The 19209-nt window shown below is 41.4% G+C and overlaps 1 protein-coding gene across 1 annotated transcript; it reads left to right on the forward strand.

Annotated features, from left to right (window-relative positions):
• Positions 1-5231: 5231 nt before the first annotated feature.
• Positions 5232-6638, forward strand: LOC140724010 (G-protein coupled receptor 55-like). The gene has a single exon (XM_073038504.1). It carries the CDS (start codon positions 5380-5382, stop codon positions 6346-6348), a length of 969 nt encoding a protein of 322 aa, XP_072894605.1. The 5' UTR covers positions 5232-5379; the 3' UTR covers positions 6349-6638.
• The last annotated feature ends 12571 nt before the right edge of the window (positions 6639-19209 follow it).

Genomic DNA, 19209 nt, shown 5'->3' on the forward strand with positions numbered 1-19209 from the left:
ACTATTGTAATAGGAACTAGTCAAGTCTTATAAATAGCAGGATAGCTGTCCTTAAAGTTTCAAGGCACATATTTTCAGGTGTTGTATCACCTGCTCGGAAAGAGATAACGTCCAGGGTGACTGCCATCTTTGATTATGTTACCTGCTTTACTGAGGCAGTGAAAAAGGTAGACAGAGTCCATGGAGGGGAAGCTGGTTTTCTGACGTGCTGAGCTGTACCCACAACTCTTTTTAGTTTCCTGCAGTCATGGGCAAAGCAGTTGCCACAAGAAGCCATAAGGCATTTGAATATGAGGCTGTCAATAGTGCTTCAGTTAAAAATTGGTGAGGGTCAAAGTGGATATGCCAAATTTCTTTATCTTTCTGAGCTTTGTTGGCTGAGGGATCTACCTGGTTGGACACGAGAATATTGGTGATGTTCACTCCTAAGAACTTGAAGTTTTCAATCCTCTCAACCTCAGTGCCATAGTTATAAACAAAAGATTGTGCACAACCCTTCCCCCTTCCTGAAATCAATGACCAGCTCTTTAGTTTTGCTAACATGGAGGGACTTTTCCCACATACAGTGTGCAGTTGAAGTCTGAAATCCCATTGCCTCACTCTTCGTTCCTTTCCGCAGAATGGTGGAGGCAGATACTCTTATGATAATTAAGAAGCATCCATCTTAGTACCTGAAACACAAGACATACTAGGCTATAGACCTAAAAGAGGTAAGTGGGATTAGTGTAACAACATGGACAAAATTGACATGATAGCAAAGCAGGTTTGAGACTTAATAGATTCCTATTTTAATTTCTTAAGTTCTTGTGGTATTGCCATTTCAGATATTTGAATTTCCCAAGACAGAATGACTAGGCAACATTTCATCACTTTCTCATTGTATCTCTTAGCCAAGTGCTTTCCCTCATATTTAACCTTTCTGAATTTGACAAGACCTTGTACACTTGCATCAAATCTTCCCTCAGCCTCCATTATTGCAATGATTTTCAAGAAAACTGTATCAGTAAATGGCAAATGTTGTGTACAGTAACTGCCAATTTCCTTTTGTGACCAATGTGTAGCATGTGATATGACTGCTGTAACAACCACTGCACTGAATTAAGTGCTAAAATTGATTGATTGATTAAAAATAATCTTTGGTTAGAAGCACCAACCTGGTTATTTTCCTTACTAAGTGTCAATTTGAAGAATCAGAAAATGCTTTATTGCAAATGAATTTAACTTCAAGTTTAATTATCATTCAACAACACATGAGTACCCATGAATATAGCCAAACAAAACAATGCTCTGCCAGGGCCAAGCTGCAAAACACAGTACTAACAGTTATACACAGCAACACATTTCTCCATAACTGAAAGGTTCTCAAACATACTACAGCTGCCTCATGATGGAATACCACCCATGTTCTTAACCATGCTGCACAGTAGGCCCAAACAGTGCAAACAAATATGAATTAAGAGTGCATCCAAAACGTAATTTTTCTTATGACACCACAACTCGCCCAAACTGCTCAACCTGTCACCTGCGATCAAATCTGAGGGCCTTACAGTGCCCTTGTCAGCCACAGCAGATTTGGAGTTGAAGCAAATTTTCTCAACACAGAGGGCCTATAATAATGACACAAAGAACACTAAAACAGGTGGTCACCCTGTGAGGATACTGGTGGACTTAAATGTTGATTAATTGTTGATGGACCTTATATACAGTATATGTGCATTTGTTAGCAGAACAGTGCTTGGTAAACTGTAGCATTATGCTCTGTGGAGCTCCTTCAGACTCTGAGCAATTCTTGTCTGCAATAGAAACATAGAAAACCTACAGCACAATACAGGCCCTTCAGCCCACAATGCTATGCCGCACATCTTCTTACCTTAGAAATTACGTAGGCTAACCCATAGCTTTCTATTTTCCTAAGCTCCATGTACCAATCCAGGAGTCTCTTAAAAGACCCTATCATTTTCACCTCCACCACTGCCGCCGGCCGCCCATTCCATGCACTCACCACTCTCCGTGTAAAAAACTTAACCCGCCATCTCCTCTGTACCTACTTCCAAGCAGCTTAAAACTATACCCTCTCATGCTAGCCATTTCAGCCCTGGGAAAAAGCCTCTGACTATCAACATGATCAATGCCTCTCAAGGCATAAAGATCTGACACAGAACTGTGAATGATGGTGTGCTACACTAGATGGCCATGGTTGATGGAAAGAGCTTTGCAAAGTACGCTTCATGTTGTCCAGTTGGTGATATTTTAGAGTGACGCATAGGACCTGTATTTATATTAGTCAGTGGTCCACAACACTTCATTTTAGATAATACAATTTCCCTACAGCTTCTTAGATGGCTCCTGATGAAATAGCTTTGCAAGTTCTAAAGGATAAGGTTTTGAATGACTAATTTAGTGACTAACCGGCAAGATTGATGATGTACAAAGTGAGCAAGACTATGTAGTGACCCAGAACTGAGCTGTGTATGGTGACCAGGCATTTACAGCAAAAAAAAAGAACTATCATAGAGTTTATGAAAAAGTATATATAAACATAAATTGACATAAAGCCAGTATTCAAGAGAAGACAAATTCTGCAAATAAGAAAATTACTGAGAACATGAGTTGTAGAATCCTTGAAAGTGAGTATGTAAGTTACGGAATCAGTTCAGAGTTGAGGTGAGTTAAGTTATCTTCATCAGTTCAGGCACCTTATGGTTGAAGGATAACAATTATTTCTGAGGAAGGGTTTTCGTCTCTTTTATCCACCTGCAAAACCCTTGCAAACACGATGGATGAGCTTAGTTTCATGGCATTTACACCTTACATATACTGTATATACAGTACCTATATGTTATATATACAATAGAATTGAACTTGAAATCATGGTAATTAAGAAAACCTACACCTCAGGGACTGCAGCGGTTCAAGATGGCAGCTCATCACCACCTTCTCAAGGGCAACTAGGGATGGGCAATAAATGCTGGCTTAGCTGGTGACTCACACATCCCATAAATGAATAAATTTTTTTAAAAACAGTTCAATTTACAGCTGATGACTAAGATAATTACCTGACTGATATGCATGTACTGTATTTAAGCTTATATTATGTAATAAACATAGTTTAATTATTACTAATATTTTAAGAGGTAGGCTGGTTAGGTTTGCATATATCTTTCAAGAACCGTGTCAAATGAGGTAGGACTTTGAATACGTAATTGTATCCACTGCAGTTAATTATGCTTGCTACTAATGAAGGATAACTGGTCAGAAGATCCAATTTCATTGCTTCAAATAGCAATCTGATGAACTTATAGATACTGTAGATGGGGGAAAAGGAGACCATTTGTAAGATACCTTGTAGGACAATTATGATTAATTATTGAAAGAACCCTTTTGCTGAACAATAAGATAACAGGCCATGATGTAGATACAGATGATTCCAGTTAATTGGACACATCAGAACTAGTACATTTAGGCCCAATTAAGCAGTTGGCCCAATTAGCCGAAGTTTCATGGAAATAGTAAAAAAGGTACAAAAAAGACAAACTACAATTTAACTGAGTAGCAAATTATGATGAATTTAAATGAAAAAAGAACAAATTAGAATACTACCAATGCTGCTACAGTACTACAAAACTGTGTATTCATTCCTAAAAGTTATTGATGGAAGAATTCGGGTGCACGTTGCCATGTACATGGTGTCCAGAAAAGGGCAGCACTTCTACTGAAGGTGTCTATTCTGGGGCAGCTCGCTCACCTTTGGTCCCCGCTGGGCACTCAGCTCTCACCTGGTACTCCGTGTAATTTGCATGCAACGGTGTCCACACTCCGGCAAACCACTTTGACAGTCAGGCTAAACCAGGTGAGGGTAGCTGGCAGGCCTCATACATTGGTGAAATAGGGTCATGCCTGTCCTAGCAAGTGAAATCATCTCCGGTGAATTAGATAGATGAAATCAAGAATGAGATCCAGTGGCCAAGAAGGTGGTTTTGCAATGGTTCATGGAGAGTGAGGGGCATGACAAGGTACAACGAAGTCATGGTCATTGTTTGCGACCAAGGAAGACCCCAGTTTGTGATAACTACTCATACCACTGGACCTGGGCTTCTGAGATCAAGCAAGTGGAACTGTCCCAGTTCAAAGGCTTTTCTTCTTTAAAAATTCTCCCACACAGGTTGCACTGTCATCCTCAGATACGATGTACAACCCACATGCCACCGTGCTGTTTTGTTTGACCTGTAAATGAATGGAATTAGCACAGATAATGGACTTACCCCCTTTCGACGTTTGCATCCTCCAAATCTTCATTTTCATTGTAATATTCAAAATGATTGTTGATACCTTCAAATTCTTCGTAGTTCCTAACTCGATGAAGTAGTAAAATCATTTCATCTTCACTCCCGGTTATTTCCGGCATCTCCAAGCCTAAATGCTTGAGACTACAGTGAGCAAAATAATACTAAATTTTCTCACTGCTTATTTCTTGCCAGTTATCAGTGACAAAAAATACTGCTCTTTTAACACAAACACATGGAAATTATGCTATTTACCTCTCTTCATTCTGAGTACAACGTAGTGTCTAAAGGCCACACAAGTTTATGTGACCCAAATAAACAAAGGGAATTCTGGCTATTTTCTTGATTAAATTTTGTTCCTTAAATATTGTCTCAAATAAGCAAGTGCCCTGATTAACCAATGGACAAATTAATCAGATTCCGCTGTATTTCAATAGATGCTGTTATTACATGGTCTTGTATTTGGAACTCCCAGTGAGCCTGCACCATTTTTTCCGGTCATCAATTCAACTATGCTCTGAATATTCTGATTTTGTTTAAAGAGTTGAAAAGGTGCTTTTCCTTTCCCATTACCTTTCGCTCAGAAAGTTACATTAAAGTGGAGTGACTTTGGGGGTCAAGGCTAAATACAGTAATCGTCTCCTAAGTAATTTTCTCTAAAATCCATTATGCTAAATCATTATTTGTTCTATATTTTAATTCAGAATATCTTAAACAGGGTTATTTGGTTCGAAAATATTGCTGTAGGATATTTAATATTTACTTGATCATAAACAAACTGAAATGATACATGCAAGAGAACTCTGAAGTATTCCCCAATCATGAGAACAGCATTTTTCTCTTCCACAGTCCTTTGCTAGGTTTGATTACAAAATACTTTGTGATATGGAGAAATTATCACTATTTCTAAAACACAGGATGCGGTTGCTGCCATAAGCTGGTGTGAAAAGATGGACTGTAATGACCTGCTGAAGAAAACCTCTGTGTTCTTGGTAATTTTGTTGCTGCACAGCTATTACTGAAGTAATTCAACAATGGTTTTTACTTCTTAAACTGAGAGCAATAACCTCTTCTGCTTCTCTGACTCCTAACAAAAATGTCCTGTTTTAATGTAACGCAACATCTGAAGACAGAAATGTACTCTTTCAGCAACACCACGCAAGGTGAATTTATGAAGACATTCCAGTACCTGTTGCACATCCCTACTTTCACCCTGGGACTGATCATCAATTCAGTGGCACTCTGGATACTCTGCTTCAGGTTGAAGAATTGGACAGAGAATGTGATCTACATGACAAACCTGATATTTTCTGATATCCTGTTGCTTTTCTCTCTGCCTTTCAAAATGCACGCCTACCAGACGGGAGAAGACTGGCATCTCGGTGCACGCTTCTGTCAGTTTGTGGAGTCCCTCTACTTTGTCAACACCTACGGGACCATCCTGTTAATCATGCTGATATCTCTGGATCGTTACATTGCTATCAAGCACCCCTTTCTGGCCAGAACCCTCAGATCTCCAAAGAAAGCAACAATTGCCTGCACTGTTCTGTGGCTCTGTGTCTGGTCTGCAAGTATTCCAAATTACTTGCAAGACGAAAATGGTGAACACTGCTTTAAAGATTTTGCTAAGTTTTGGTGCCCTGGCAGAATTCCTCTGAGTATGATCGCAGTGTTTTTAGTTGCTGCATCTGTTGTGATTTTCTGCAGTGCTCAAATTATAAGAACACTACAAAGAGTAGATGAAGAGAGGGATGACATTGACACCAAGACATCAAGGAAAGTAATCTCTTCCAATCTGGTCACCTTCCTTTTCTGCTTTACTCCGTATCATCTAGCCCTTTTCCTGTACTTTTTGGTAAGAAATTCTTACATAGAAGAAAGTTACCTGATATCCCTGCGGGTGTTACTCCAGATCTGTCAGTGCTTTGCCACAACAAACTGTTGTCTGGATGCAATGTACTACCATTTGATCATTAAGAAGTTCTGGAAATCAAAAAATGAACAGCTAAAAAGAAATGTTTTGCTGTCAATTGTGGTTAGCTTTAAGAATTCAATTTGTCTTTAACTCAGTTATTTAAAAACTTGTTGATTACCTGCTTGCATTAGTAGTATGAAGGAAAATATGTGATAAAAGCTACATAATTTCTTCAATGCTATTATGAAATATACTCTGTCGTACATGTCCTGATGACACCATGTCAGTAAGATGGTGTGCAAATGGGGAGGAAATTGGATAATGATATTAGTGAAATCGAAATGCAGTTTCTTCATTTTTATTTCTACCTAATGTATATAAACTGGAGGAGTGGCCGATTCATTTATGGCATTAATTGAAATAATTATATATGTATGTTTAAGCTGTCTGTTTATCTGAATTATTCATTTACACAATTACCTTAAAATAAATATATATATTGTGTTTCGTCTTGTAAAGGAAAGTTATGCTGTTTGTTAAGTGTAGGCATTCATTACCAATCAACTAAAGAAGTTTAAGAATGCTCCTGGAATATTTAATATAAACCCCCGAAGTGGTTAGCACATAAACAATTCATTGGCTTAAAATTTGCTATTTTGAAATAAATTGAGAATATTGAAGATTTTCAACTTTAAAAGAATAGGACATTCAAAATGACACAATTTATTTCAAAGAGAACTAGCCTGAAATTGCAGGGATGGTGGGGATTTACCTGGCATCTGGAGAGACCTGTCAATATTAGTCCCCTTATTCTGTATAAATTAAGATTTTTTTTTAATTTGTTCCTGTGTTAGGTGAATATAATCAATTAGGTGCTAATTAAATGGAGCACATGATAAAACATGCCGGATTATACATTTGCCTAACAAATATACTTAACTGCAAGAAATTCAAGCAACTCAAAGATTCACTATGTAGTTTCAAACAGTTCCATTAACTTTTGTTTCATAACTCTTTCAGTTACACAACTCTTTGATTTACTTTCACAACTTGCAAAACCTAGAGCTAAAGGATGGGTCACAAGAATATCTACTTTTCTCTGTGTCGTGTCTGAACAATAAATATAATGGGGAACAGAAATGAAGTAATGAGGAGCAAGAAAGGTAGTGAGAAACATACAAATAATTTTGTTTGCTTATTGATAGAAAATTATTCTAATTCCCTTCACAACTACCTTCATAATTTTGTACTAATTCAGAACTTTTTTAAAGTTCCTGCTATTGCCTAAGGCCCCTACCCTCTATGAAGGTGTCGTCACATTGTGGATGGATCTCTCATGCAATTTCTACAACATTTATTTAGCAATGCAGTGTGGAGTAGGCTCTAGCAGCCCCATATCCCCAGATAACCCTAACATTTACAGTTTACAATGACCAATTAACCATCTTTGGACTGTGGGAAGAAACCAGAGGACCCGGAGAAAACCCAGATATTCCACGGGGTGCCGGGGGGGCAGGGGGGGTGCATACAGAGTCTCGGCACCAGAATTGAACTCTGAATTTCGGAACATCCAGAGGTGTAATAGCTGCCGAGGTGCTGGTGTCTCTTGGTGTGCAAGGAAGTAGATGATTAATCAGAAGGGTAGAGGTTCTTCTTCTATGACTTCCATTCTTAACTGAACAATCCAGAAAAGGTGATTGGTAACCTTAGATGTAGAATAGGAGTCATGTAGCTCAAAGTGAATGTTAATTATAGACACAGAAAATATAAACTAGCATTAATTGTTTAAGCGTGTTGAGAATTATGACAGCATTCTACCCCATTGTACCAAGATACAGTGAAAACCTCTTATTCTATCCAGATATATTACAACTAGATCACTCTGCACACTGCCCTTCCCTTGCATTTTAAATCACTTTGCTGCCATCAGTATTGTCTTTGACCATTTGTCTACACAAACGTCTCTGTTTATGGAACGCACATTAGAAGCATCCTATCTGGGTGCATCACAGGTTTGTATGGTGATTGCTCTGCCCAAGACTGCAAGAGATGGCAGAAAGCTGTGGTCACAGCTGAGTACATTGTACAAACTAACCTCCCTCCATTGATTCTGTCCACACTTCCTGCTGCCTGGAAAAGCAGCCAACATAATCAAGGACACCTCTAACCAGTCATTCTCTTTTATTCCCTCCCCTGTCTGGCAGGAGATATCTGAATTGGAATCCAATTTATTATCAATGACATATAGCATGAAATGTGTTGTTGGATAGCAGTAGTACAATGCATAGACATAAAATCACTAAATAAATAATGTAGCAATGGGGAATAATGAGGTATTTTCATGAGCTCATGGTTCATTCAGAAATCTGATGGCAGAGGGAAAGAAGCTATTCCTGAATCATTGAGTTTGGATATTCAGGCTCCCTGCTGGTAGTAACAAGAAGAGGGCATGTCCCAAATGGTGAGAGTCCTTAATGACAGATGCCACCTTCTTGGTGCATTATGTCTTGAAGATGTCTTCAGTAGTGAGAATGGTTGTGCCTGTCATGGAGCTGACTGTGTCTGCAGCCTCTTGTGACCCTGTGCATTGGCGGTTCCATACCTGGTTGTGACGCAACCAGTCAGGGTGCTCTCCACTGTACATCCTAATGAATTAGTAAAAGTCTCCTCAGGCTCCTAATGAAATGGAGCCACTGGCTCTAGATATAAAAGCTTCAGAACACATACCACCAGACTCTAAGACAGCTTTTATCACACTGTTATCGGGCTCATGTTCAACCCTCTCATATGCCAAAGATGAGTTCTTGATTTCCCAATCTACATCGTTTTGCCCTTTCTATTTTATTTGTTTACTTGTACTGCACTCACTGTAGCTGCTGCACTCTACTTTATATTCTGTATTCTGCTTTTTTTTACCACTTCAGGTTTGAATGGCATGTAAACAGAAGCTTTTCACTATACCTTGGTACTTGACAATAATAAAACCAAGAAGCACAAAAGAAATTTCCCAGCATCAGGTTACTCCAACATTTTCACTTCTAGCTTTGACTCTCATTCTATTTTACATCTTGTAGTTTGCTGAGCTTTTCTATATTCTGGAAGTCCTTGAGTATCTACTCCGTCAAATCAGACATTGTCTACTTTCCTTCGACTCACAAGAACCAACAGAGCTGACATCGGTACCTGCTTGCATTGCAGGGTCTCCTGAAGTTAGGATTCAGAAAGCTTACTCATTTCTTTAAAAAAAAACCTCCTGAAACTGTCACAAACAGGGCTCATTTTTAAGAAAGATGTTTTTGTCAGTTACTATGTTGCCTGTATTTGTTGAATGTCAACTTGTGGATATGCGTTGTCCACAATTTCTCTAATTGTTTGTCTTTGCACCTGCTCTGGTTTTTCACTTTGTTTTGTTGCTGTCTCATTTGGGTCATGGGGGTTGTTAAGCTCTCTGTATTCATCACTTTTCTTTAATTTGGCATCATTGAATTAGCACATTATTTTCAAAACCTAGAATTTCTATGTGCTCCATGGTATATTTCAAGGGGACATGCCAACCTCTCTTTGTCGGGTCTTGTGGTTCCCAGTCAGGTGAAACTCAGATCAACTTCTTCTGTGTATCATCAGTAATTTCTGTTCATCAAAATTCTGTACAGCTTGTCTGAGCTCCTATTAGCTTTCCAACTTAGCATATGTAATAAATCTTTAGTTTAGTTTGAATTGCCAAAGTGTCTGTGATTCCTGCACTTGAGTTCACTTGTGATCATTACAGAAACACCTAACTGTAACCCTGATGGAGCTCTGTCAGGATAGTTCAGCTCCCAATAGAGAGAGATGGCTCAATCTATAATGAATACATGTCTCTCCATTACCCTGTTCCTTATAGTTGGAATACAATGTTGTCAATTTTAGTTTCTGTGGTCTCCAATGAACAGGGGACTTCCCTTCTATGATTGTGACTGCAAGTTTTTTAAAGATCCTGTTAACTCCCCCTTAAAATCATGGGTCAAGGAGTGGTGGCTGAGAGACTACTGTTGGTTTTGTTATCTGAAGTTGGACAGTTAATGATCAAGTTCCATGAGCTGCAACCTACCAAGATGGAAGATAAGCTGCTCTTCCTTGAGCTCACATTGGGCACCATTTGTAGGAAGATGAAGAACAAGAAATTCAAGTAAGAACATGACAGGGAATGTAAGGGACGGTAACTGGAATATCAGGGTCACCTCTACAAACTGAGCAATGCGTGCAACCAATCTGCATTCGATTTTTCTGATGTAGATTTTCTCTGATTGGCCTTCCTCAATTGTGGAATTGAATTTAGGAGCCGAGAGGTAATGTTGCAGCTATATAGGACCCTGGTCAGACCCCACTTGGAGTACTGTGCTCAGTTCTTGTCGCTTCACTACAGGAAGGATGTGGAAACCATAGAAAGGGTGCAGAGGAGATTTACAAGGACATTGTCTGGATTGGGGAGCATGCCTTACGAAAAAAGGTTGAGTGGTGAACTCGGCCTTTTCTCCTTGGAGCGACAGAGGATGAGAGGTGACAAGATAATGATAGAGTTGCACAAGATAATGAGAGGCATTGATCATGTGGATAGTCAGAGACTTTTTCCCAGGGCTGAAATGGCTGCCATGAGAGGGCACAGGTTTAAGGTGTAGAGTAGGTTTAGAGAAGATGTCAGAGGTAAGTTTTTAATGCAGAGAGTGGTTAGTGTGTGGAATGGGCTGTCGAAAAAGGTGGTGGAGGCGGATATGATAGGGTCTTTTAAGAGACTTTTGGATAGGTACATGGAGCTTAGAAAAATAAAGGGCTATGGGTAACCCTAGTAATATCTAAGGTAGGGACATGTTCAGCACAACTTTGTGGGCCAAAAGGCCTGTATTGTGCTGTAGGTTTTCTATGTAGTAAGGAGGACCACAGTGTGAGTACTGAAGGAAAGTGGGAAAGGGGCAAGGAGAAGAGCTGGGTTCTGTATCACCCATTGTTGCATGGGAGAAGAGTTGTGGTTGGAGGAGGAGAAGTGTGATTCACGGAGACACAAAAGGAGCAGTCCCTTTAAAATGCAGGAGAAGATGAGATGGAGAGGATGTCCACAGGTGGAAGCCTGCTGAAATACAGAAAATTATGGGAAGGAAGTGAGGGAAACTAAAAACCTATCCTTCTTCTGCCTGAGAAGAGAAGTGGCCAGAGCAGAAGGGTGGGAAATTGGGCTCCTGGTTATAAATCCACTCTCAATTCAGGTAAAGAGGAAGCCGAGGTTAAGGAAAAAGAAAGCCATCTCAAAGGGTCAGATGTGAAAAGTCTTGTCATCTGTGCAGGAATGACGTAGATGGTGGTTGGAGTGTGGTCCTTTCAGGACTCTAGGTGAGAGGAGTTGACAAGCTTTTAGTGGGAGTAAGTAAACTTCTAACAAGCTGCACTTACCAGAAACAGAAGAGATTCTGTAGATGCTGCAAATCCAGAACGACACACAAAATGCTGGAGGAACTCAGCAGGTCAGGCAGCATCTATGGAAGGGAATGTGTTACAGAGTGGAGTAAACAGTATTGGTGGCTAACTGGTCCCCTGAGATGGAGATGTCAAAAAAGAAATAGGAACAGCTGGATATGGTTCATGTGATGGTGATAGGAGAATCAAAATTGGCTGAAAGTGGTAATGGAATTTCTGAGTTCCATATGAGTGTGGGAAGCAGCATCAGTAAGTCCCAATGTTTCAGGAGAAGAGCTATCTAGACTAAAACAAGAGCTGTTACCACAGAAGCAGGCATAAAAATGAAAATCTAGTGCAGCATCTGTCTTCTAATCTGTTCAGTCACCATTCAGAGAATTAAATAGTTCTTCCAGGTGTAAAAGCAATACATTTCTACTACTTCCATTCTAGTGTGCTCTATTTGGTGTTCATAATGTGCTCTTCCTTCACATTAGAGAAACCAAATGCAGATCTGATGATTATCTTGCCAAATGCTTGTGTTCAGACCGCTTGAGTAACCCAGTTCCAGTTACCTGTCACTTTAGATCTCACATAAATATAAAAAGTACAGTGCAGACTTGGCCCCTTTAATCTACCATAGTTGCACCAACTATGGACCAAATTAAACTAATCCCAATTGCCTGCTCATGTCTGGTATCACACTGTCTCCTTCCTGTTCCCTCTCTGACCTATCTATCTGTGCTCTCCTAACTGAAATAACAAAGCCCAACGAACGCTTCAAGGATGAACTTTGCAGCCTTCTAAACTCTATGAACTATAAACCTCTGAATTTTCTTTCTCTGTATCCAGAACTATTGTGCAGTAGATCATCCATTTGTAATGTTAATTCAGATGGTCTCACCAGTACTTTACTCCCACGTAAACATGGCCTCTCCATATCAGTGCTGTTCTCATTGTCCTTCCTGTCCTTCAGCAATTTAATTTCACCTCTTTCCTAACTTGCACGCTCAAAATGCCGGAAGAGCTGTGCTGCTCATGATTTTCTGCCACCTGCAGAATCTTGCCTCCTGCTTCCTTACTTTCTCCTTCTGACCATGGGTCTTCAGTCTCATCTTTTTTTGACAGATATTGCTGGACCTGCTGAAATATTTCAGAAATTTCTTTATTAATTGAAGAACAGCTATGCAAGTTCCTTTAGTTACATTATTACGCTGGAGAAATGTTGAAATAATCTGTTTTTTCTATCATTGCCCAACCCTTTACAATAAAAGATTCCAGCTCACATTGACTTTGAGTTAAGGTATTTCACTTTCCACTGTCTCCCAGATATTGCAGCATTAACTCATATGCAGTCTATCTAGTTTCCTTCATTAATATCCCTTAAGTTTTCTGACTCTTCTAAGAGATAATAAATGCATTTGTTTTACACTGTAGTTGGAAGATATTACAATTCTTCCTAAACATCTTAAGTAGTTTTAAAATTTTTTCTCTACTTCTTTGATTTTTGCTTCTCCAATTATTTATTTCTTATACTGCTCAATGTTAAACTGTTTTTCAAATGTATCTCGCTCAAGTTGCTTCTCATTCTGACATATCTTTATTTCAGAGATGTAGGTTATGACTAAGCTCTGCCTCTTTTGAGCCAAGTGCAAAATTGTTCCTTTCTGTTTATTGGCTCCAGAACCCCCTTGCTGCTCATCAAACTACAAGTGCCACATGTCTCTAATACCCACCTGATATAATATCTTGAGCATTGCTTTACAATGGTACCACCTAACTCTTGTTGTTTTACTGATGTGAGAACTTTGAGTAAGCTGAACCAGCAGTCTATGAGTCACAGCCCACCACAGACACAAATTTCATTCCCATAATATAAGAAAGGTCAAATGAATTACCACTAAGTTTAAAATGTCACACATTTGCAAATCTAAATCAAGTATCAGCATGGGATGCACTTCTAAGGTATAAAGTTCACATTTTCCAGAAGGGACACTGGAACAAAGTACAAACTCCTATTAGTAGTCACTCACTTTGTCAAAGCCTTTTGCACCTGAACCAGAATATAGATCGGCATGTGGCAGGATGGTGTCATGGTGGTTGGTCCTGCTGCTGGATCCTGACCTCTGGTTCTCTCCGCGTGGAGTTTGCATGTTCACCCAGTTCCATGTGTAAGTCCCCATATGTTCTGGTTTCTTTCCACATCTTTAGGAGCCTGAAATACAAAGAAAGTTTGCATAGACTAGGACTTTATTCCCTGTGATGTAGGAGCTTGAGTGGTGACCTGACAGAGATACAGTATATAAGATCATGAGGGGCACATAATCTTTTATTCCCAAGGAGATGACGCTGAAAACAACTGAGCATAGGTCTAAGATGAAAGGCAAGAGATTTAATAGGGACATCAGAGCAGCTTCTTCACCTATTTGGAATGAGCTTCCAGAAACAGTAGCTGAAGCAGATATACCGCTTTGGATACTGCTGAGGGGGATGACCTATCTGGGCAAGGCAGCAGCAAACAGGCCAATAGCACTGTGGTTGGCTCTGAGCCTCAGAACGGTAGGGTGAAGTCAGGTGGAGCAGTAGTTGTAAGGGACATGATAGTTAGGGGGACAGATAGGAGATTCTGTGGCAGTAAAAGTGACACCAAGATAATGTGTTGCCTGTTGGGAGCTTGGGTCCAGTACATCTCTGAGCGGTTGTAGAATATTCTTGAAGGGGAGGGTGAGCAGCCAGAAGTCATGATACATGTTGATACCAATGACATAGGCAGGAGATGGGTGGAGGTCCTGCACAGTAAGTTTAGGGAGTTGGGAAGGAGATTGAAGAGCAGTACCTCTAAGGTGGTAATCTCCGGATTACTCCCGGTGCCACGAGCTGGGGAAGGTCAGAACAGGAAGATAGCGCAGATGAATGAGCGGCTGAGGAGATGGTACAGGGGGCAGGGTTTCAAGTTCTTGGATTATTGGAACCTTTTCTGGGGAAGGGGTGACCTGTATAAGTGGAATGGATTGTCTCTGAAATTGAGGTGAACCATTATCCTGGGGGGGGAGGAGGTTTGTAATGCTATTGGGGAGGGTTTAAACTAGGATGGGGTGGTTGGTGCACAAGTAGTGACAGCTTGTAGGGAGTTTATGGTGAAGGATAGGCAGATGATAGAGCAAAGGAACACTCAGCCAGATGGTTTGAGATGTGTCTATTTTAATGCAAGAAATATCCTGAGCAAGGCAGATGAACTTAGAGTGTGGATCAATACATGGAACTATGGTGTTGTGGCCATTACAGAGTCTCACTCAGGGGCAGGAATGCCTGCTGAGTGTGTCGAGCTTTAGATGTTTCAAAAAAGGACAGGGAGGAAGCAAAAGAGGTGGGGGAGTGGCACTGCTAATCAGGGACAGAACCACATTTGCTGAAAAGGAGGAAGTCACGGGAGGATTGTCTGCTCAGTCATTGTGGTGGGAAATCAGAAACAGGATGGGGGCAATTCCTCTACTGAGTGCTTTTTGTAGACACCCTCCCACCACCAATAGTAACAGAGACATTAAGGAGCAAATAGGAAGGCAGATTCAGGAATGGTGCAACAATAACAGGGCTGTTGTGATGGGTAATTCCAGCGTTCCTCATATTGACTGGCATTTCCTTAGAGCCAGGGGTTTAGATGGGGTGGGGTTTGTTAGGTGTGTTTGGGAGGGTTTCCTGGTGCAATTTGTAGATAAGCCAACTAGAGGGGAGGCTGTACTTGATTTGGTATTGGGAAATAAACCTGGTCAGGAGTCAGATCTCTCAGTGGGAGAGCATTTTGGAGATAGTGATCACAATTCTATCTCCTTTACCATAGTGCTTGAGAGGGGTAGGAACAGAAAATGTGGGAAAACATTTAATTGGGGTGGGGGGAAATATGATGCTATTAGGCAGGAACTAGGGAAGATAAATTGGGAGCAGATGTTCTCAGGAAAATGCACAGCAGAGAATTGGCAAATGTTCAGGGAATATTTGCATGGCGTTCTGCATAGGTATGTTCCATTGAGGCAGGGAAAGGATGGTAGGGTTACAGAACCATGGTATACAAAGGATGTCGGAAATCTAGTTAAGAAGAAAAGAAAAACTTACAAAACATTCAAGAAACTATGTACGTTAGAGCTCTAGAAAATTACCAGGTTGCCAGGAAGGAGCACAAGAATGAAATTAGGAGAAATAGAGGGAGCCATGAAAAGGCCTTGGCAAGCAGGGTTAAGGAAAACCCCAAGGCAGTCTCCAAGTAGATGAAGAGCAAGAGGATAAGCCATGTGAGAATAACACCAATCAGATGTGAAAGTGGAAACATGAGCATGGAGCTTGAGGAGGTAGTGGAGGTACTTAATAATTTGCTTCAGTATTCACCAGTGAAAAGGACCTTTGCAAACGTGGGGATGAGTTACAGCGGACTGAAGAACTTGAGTGAACAGACATTAAGATAGAGGAGGTGGTGGAGCTGTTGAAAGGTAGTAAGTTAGGTAAGTCCCAGGGACTGGACAAGATATACTCCAGGCTACCATGGAAAGCGAGGGAGCCTCTGACAATGATATTCAAATCATCAATAGGGACAGGAGAAGTACCAGAGGATTGGAAGGTTACAAATGTTGTTCCTTGGTTCAAGATAATCCAGGAAATTATAGACCAGTGAGTCTTACTTCAATGGTGGGCCAGTTGTTGTAGAAGATCCTAAAAGTCAGGACTAATGAGCATTTGAAGAAACATCATTTGATTAGGGATGGTCAGCATGGCTTTGTCAAGGACAGGCCATACCTTACGAACCTGATTAAATTATTTGAGGATGCAAGAAAACACATTGATGGAAGTAGAGCAGTGAATGTAGTGTATATGAATTTCAGTAAGGCATTTGATAAGGTACCCCATGTGAAGCTCATTCAGAAAGTAATGAGGCATGGGATCCAAGGAGACCTTGCTTTGTGGATCTAGAATTGGTTTGCCCACAGAAGGCAAAGGGTCGTGGCAGATGGTTCGTATTCTGCATGAAGGCTGGTGACCGGTGATGTTCTGCAGGGATCTGTTCTGGGACTCTCCTCTTTGTGCATTTTATAAATGACCTGGATGAGGAAGCAAAAGGGTGGTTTAGTAAGTTTGCTGATGACACAAACGTTGGGGGTGTTGTGGATAGTCTGGAAGGTTGTCAGAGATTACAGCAGGACATCAATAGAATGCAGAACTGAGCTGAGAAGTGGCAAACAGGAGGAAATCTGCAGATGCTGGAAATTCAAACAACACACAAAATGCTGGTGGAACACAGCAGGCCAGGCAGCATCTATAAGGAGAAGCACTGTTGATGTTTCGGGCCGAGACCCTTCATCAGGACTAACCGAAAGGAAAGATAGTAAGAGATTTGAAAGAAGTGGGGGGAGGGGGAAATGCGAAATGATAGGAGAAGACCGGAGGGGATGGGATGAAGCTAAGAGCTGGAAAGGTGATTGGCGAAAGTGATACAGAGCTAGAGAAAGGAAAGGATCATGGGACGGGAGGCCTCTGGAGAAAGAAAGGGGGATGGGGGGAGCACCAGAAAGAGATGGAGAACAGGCAGAGTGATGGGCAGAGAGAGAGAGAGAAAAAAACAAACAACCCCATCAGGGATGGGGTAAAAAGGGGAGTAGGGGCATTAACGGAAGTTAGAGAAGTCAATATTCATGCCAACAGGTTGGAGGCTAACCAGCTGGTATATAAGATGTTGTTCCTCCAACCAGAGTGTGGATTCATCTTGACAGTAGGGGAGGCCATTGATAGACATATCAGAATGGGAATGGGATGTGGAATTAAAATGTGTGGCCACTGGGAGATCCTGCTTTCTCTGACGGACCGAGCGTAGGTGTTCAGCGAAATGGTCTCCCAGGCTGCGTCGGGTCTCACCAATATATAAAAGGCCACACCGTGAGCACCGGACGCAGTATACCACACCAGCCAACTCACAGGTGAAGTGTCGCCTCACCTGGAAGGACTGTCTGGGGCCCTGAATGGTGGTGAGGGAGGAAGTGTATGGGCAGGTGTAGTACTTGTTCCGCTTACAAGGATAAGTGCCAGGTGGGAAGGGATGGGGGGGGGGGGGGGGGGGGACACGAGTGGACAATGGAGTCGCGTAGGGAGCGATCCCTGTGGAAAGCAGAAAGGGGGGAGGGAAAGATGTGCTTCGTAGTGGGATCCCGTTGGAGGTGGCGGAAGTTACGGAGAATTATACGTTGGACCTGGAGGCTGGTGGGGTAGTAGGTGAGGAGAAGGGGAACCCTATCCCGAGTGGGGTGGCGGGCGGATGGGGTGAGGGCAGATGTGTGGGAAATGGGAGAGATACGTTTGAGAGCAGGGTTGATGGTGAAAGAAGGGAAGCCCCTTTGTTTAAAAAAAGGAAGACATCTCCTTCGTCCTGGAATGAAAAGCCTCATCCTGAGAGCAGATGCAGTGGAGACAGAGGAATTGTGAGAAGGGGATAGCATTTTTGCAAGAGACAGGGTGGGAAGAGGAATAGTCCAGGTAGCTGTGAGAGTCTGTAGGTTTATAGTAGATATCAGTAGATAAGCCGTCTCCAGAGACGGAGACAGAAAGATCAAGAAAGGGGATGGAGGTGTCCGAAATAGACCAGGTAAATTTGAGGGCAGGGTGAAAGTTGGAGGCAAAGTTAATGAAGTCAATGAGCTCAGCATGCGTGCAGGAGGCAGCGCCAATGCAGTCGTCGAAGTAGCGAAGGAAAGTAGGGGGACGGATACTCATACAGACTTGGAACATGGACTGTTCGACAAAGCCAACAAAAAGGCAGGCATAACTGGGACCCATGCAGGTGCCCATGGCTACACCCTTGGTTTGGAGGAAGTGGGAGGAGTCAAAGGACAAATTATTGAGAGTAAGAACTAATTCCGCTAGACGGAGGAGAGTGGTGGTAGAGGGGAATTGGTTAGGTCTGGAATCCAAAAAGAAGCGAAGAGCTTTGAGACCGTCCGGGTGGGGGATGGAGGTATATAGGGACTGGACGTCCATGATGAAAATAAGGCGGTGGGGGCCAGGGAACTTAAAATCATTGAAAAAATTCAAAGTGTGAGAAGTGTCATGAACATAGGTGGGAAGAGTTTGAACAAGGGGGATAAAACAGTGTCAAAGTATGCAGAAATGAGTTCAGTGGGGCAGGAGCAAGCTGAGACAATATTCGGTGGGGCAACCTAACCCACCTAAGAACTGAAAGAAAGATTTAACATACCATGTGTGTCACACAAAGATTTGTTCAATAAGAATGCCACATTACCTTTTCTAAGGAATGTTACTGAATCCAGAGACTTGTTTGAAGTCAGTAGTACAGATGTTGGCCTATCATTCTAGAGTTAATAAGTAACTCAAATACTCTAGCTGTCCAGATAGAATTTGAGCTGATTTCCAGACACTAGTACAGATACATTAATGATTACTTTACAATGGTCTTGATGTAGCAGAGCCTCCCTATGCCTGTTGCAATGATGGTATAATATGGACCTTGATTTTGTTATTAGCAAGACAGTGGTACTGACAACAACTTCTGGAGTTCATGAACTTGAGTTCAAGAAATGCAGTAGTTGC

The sequence above is a fragment of the Hemitrygon akajei genome, chromosome 3, assembly GCF_048418815.1.
Source record: "Hemitrygon akajei chromosome 3, sHemAka1.3, whole genome shotgun sequence".
NCBI classification, from domain to species: domain Eukaryota; kingdom Metazoa; phylum Chordata; class Chondrichthyes; order Myliobatiformes; family Dasyatidae; genus Hemitrygon; species Hemitrygon akajei.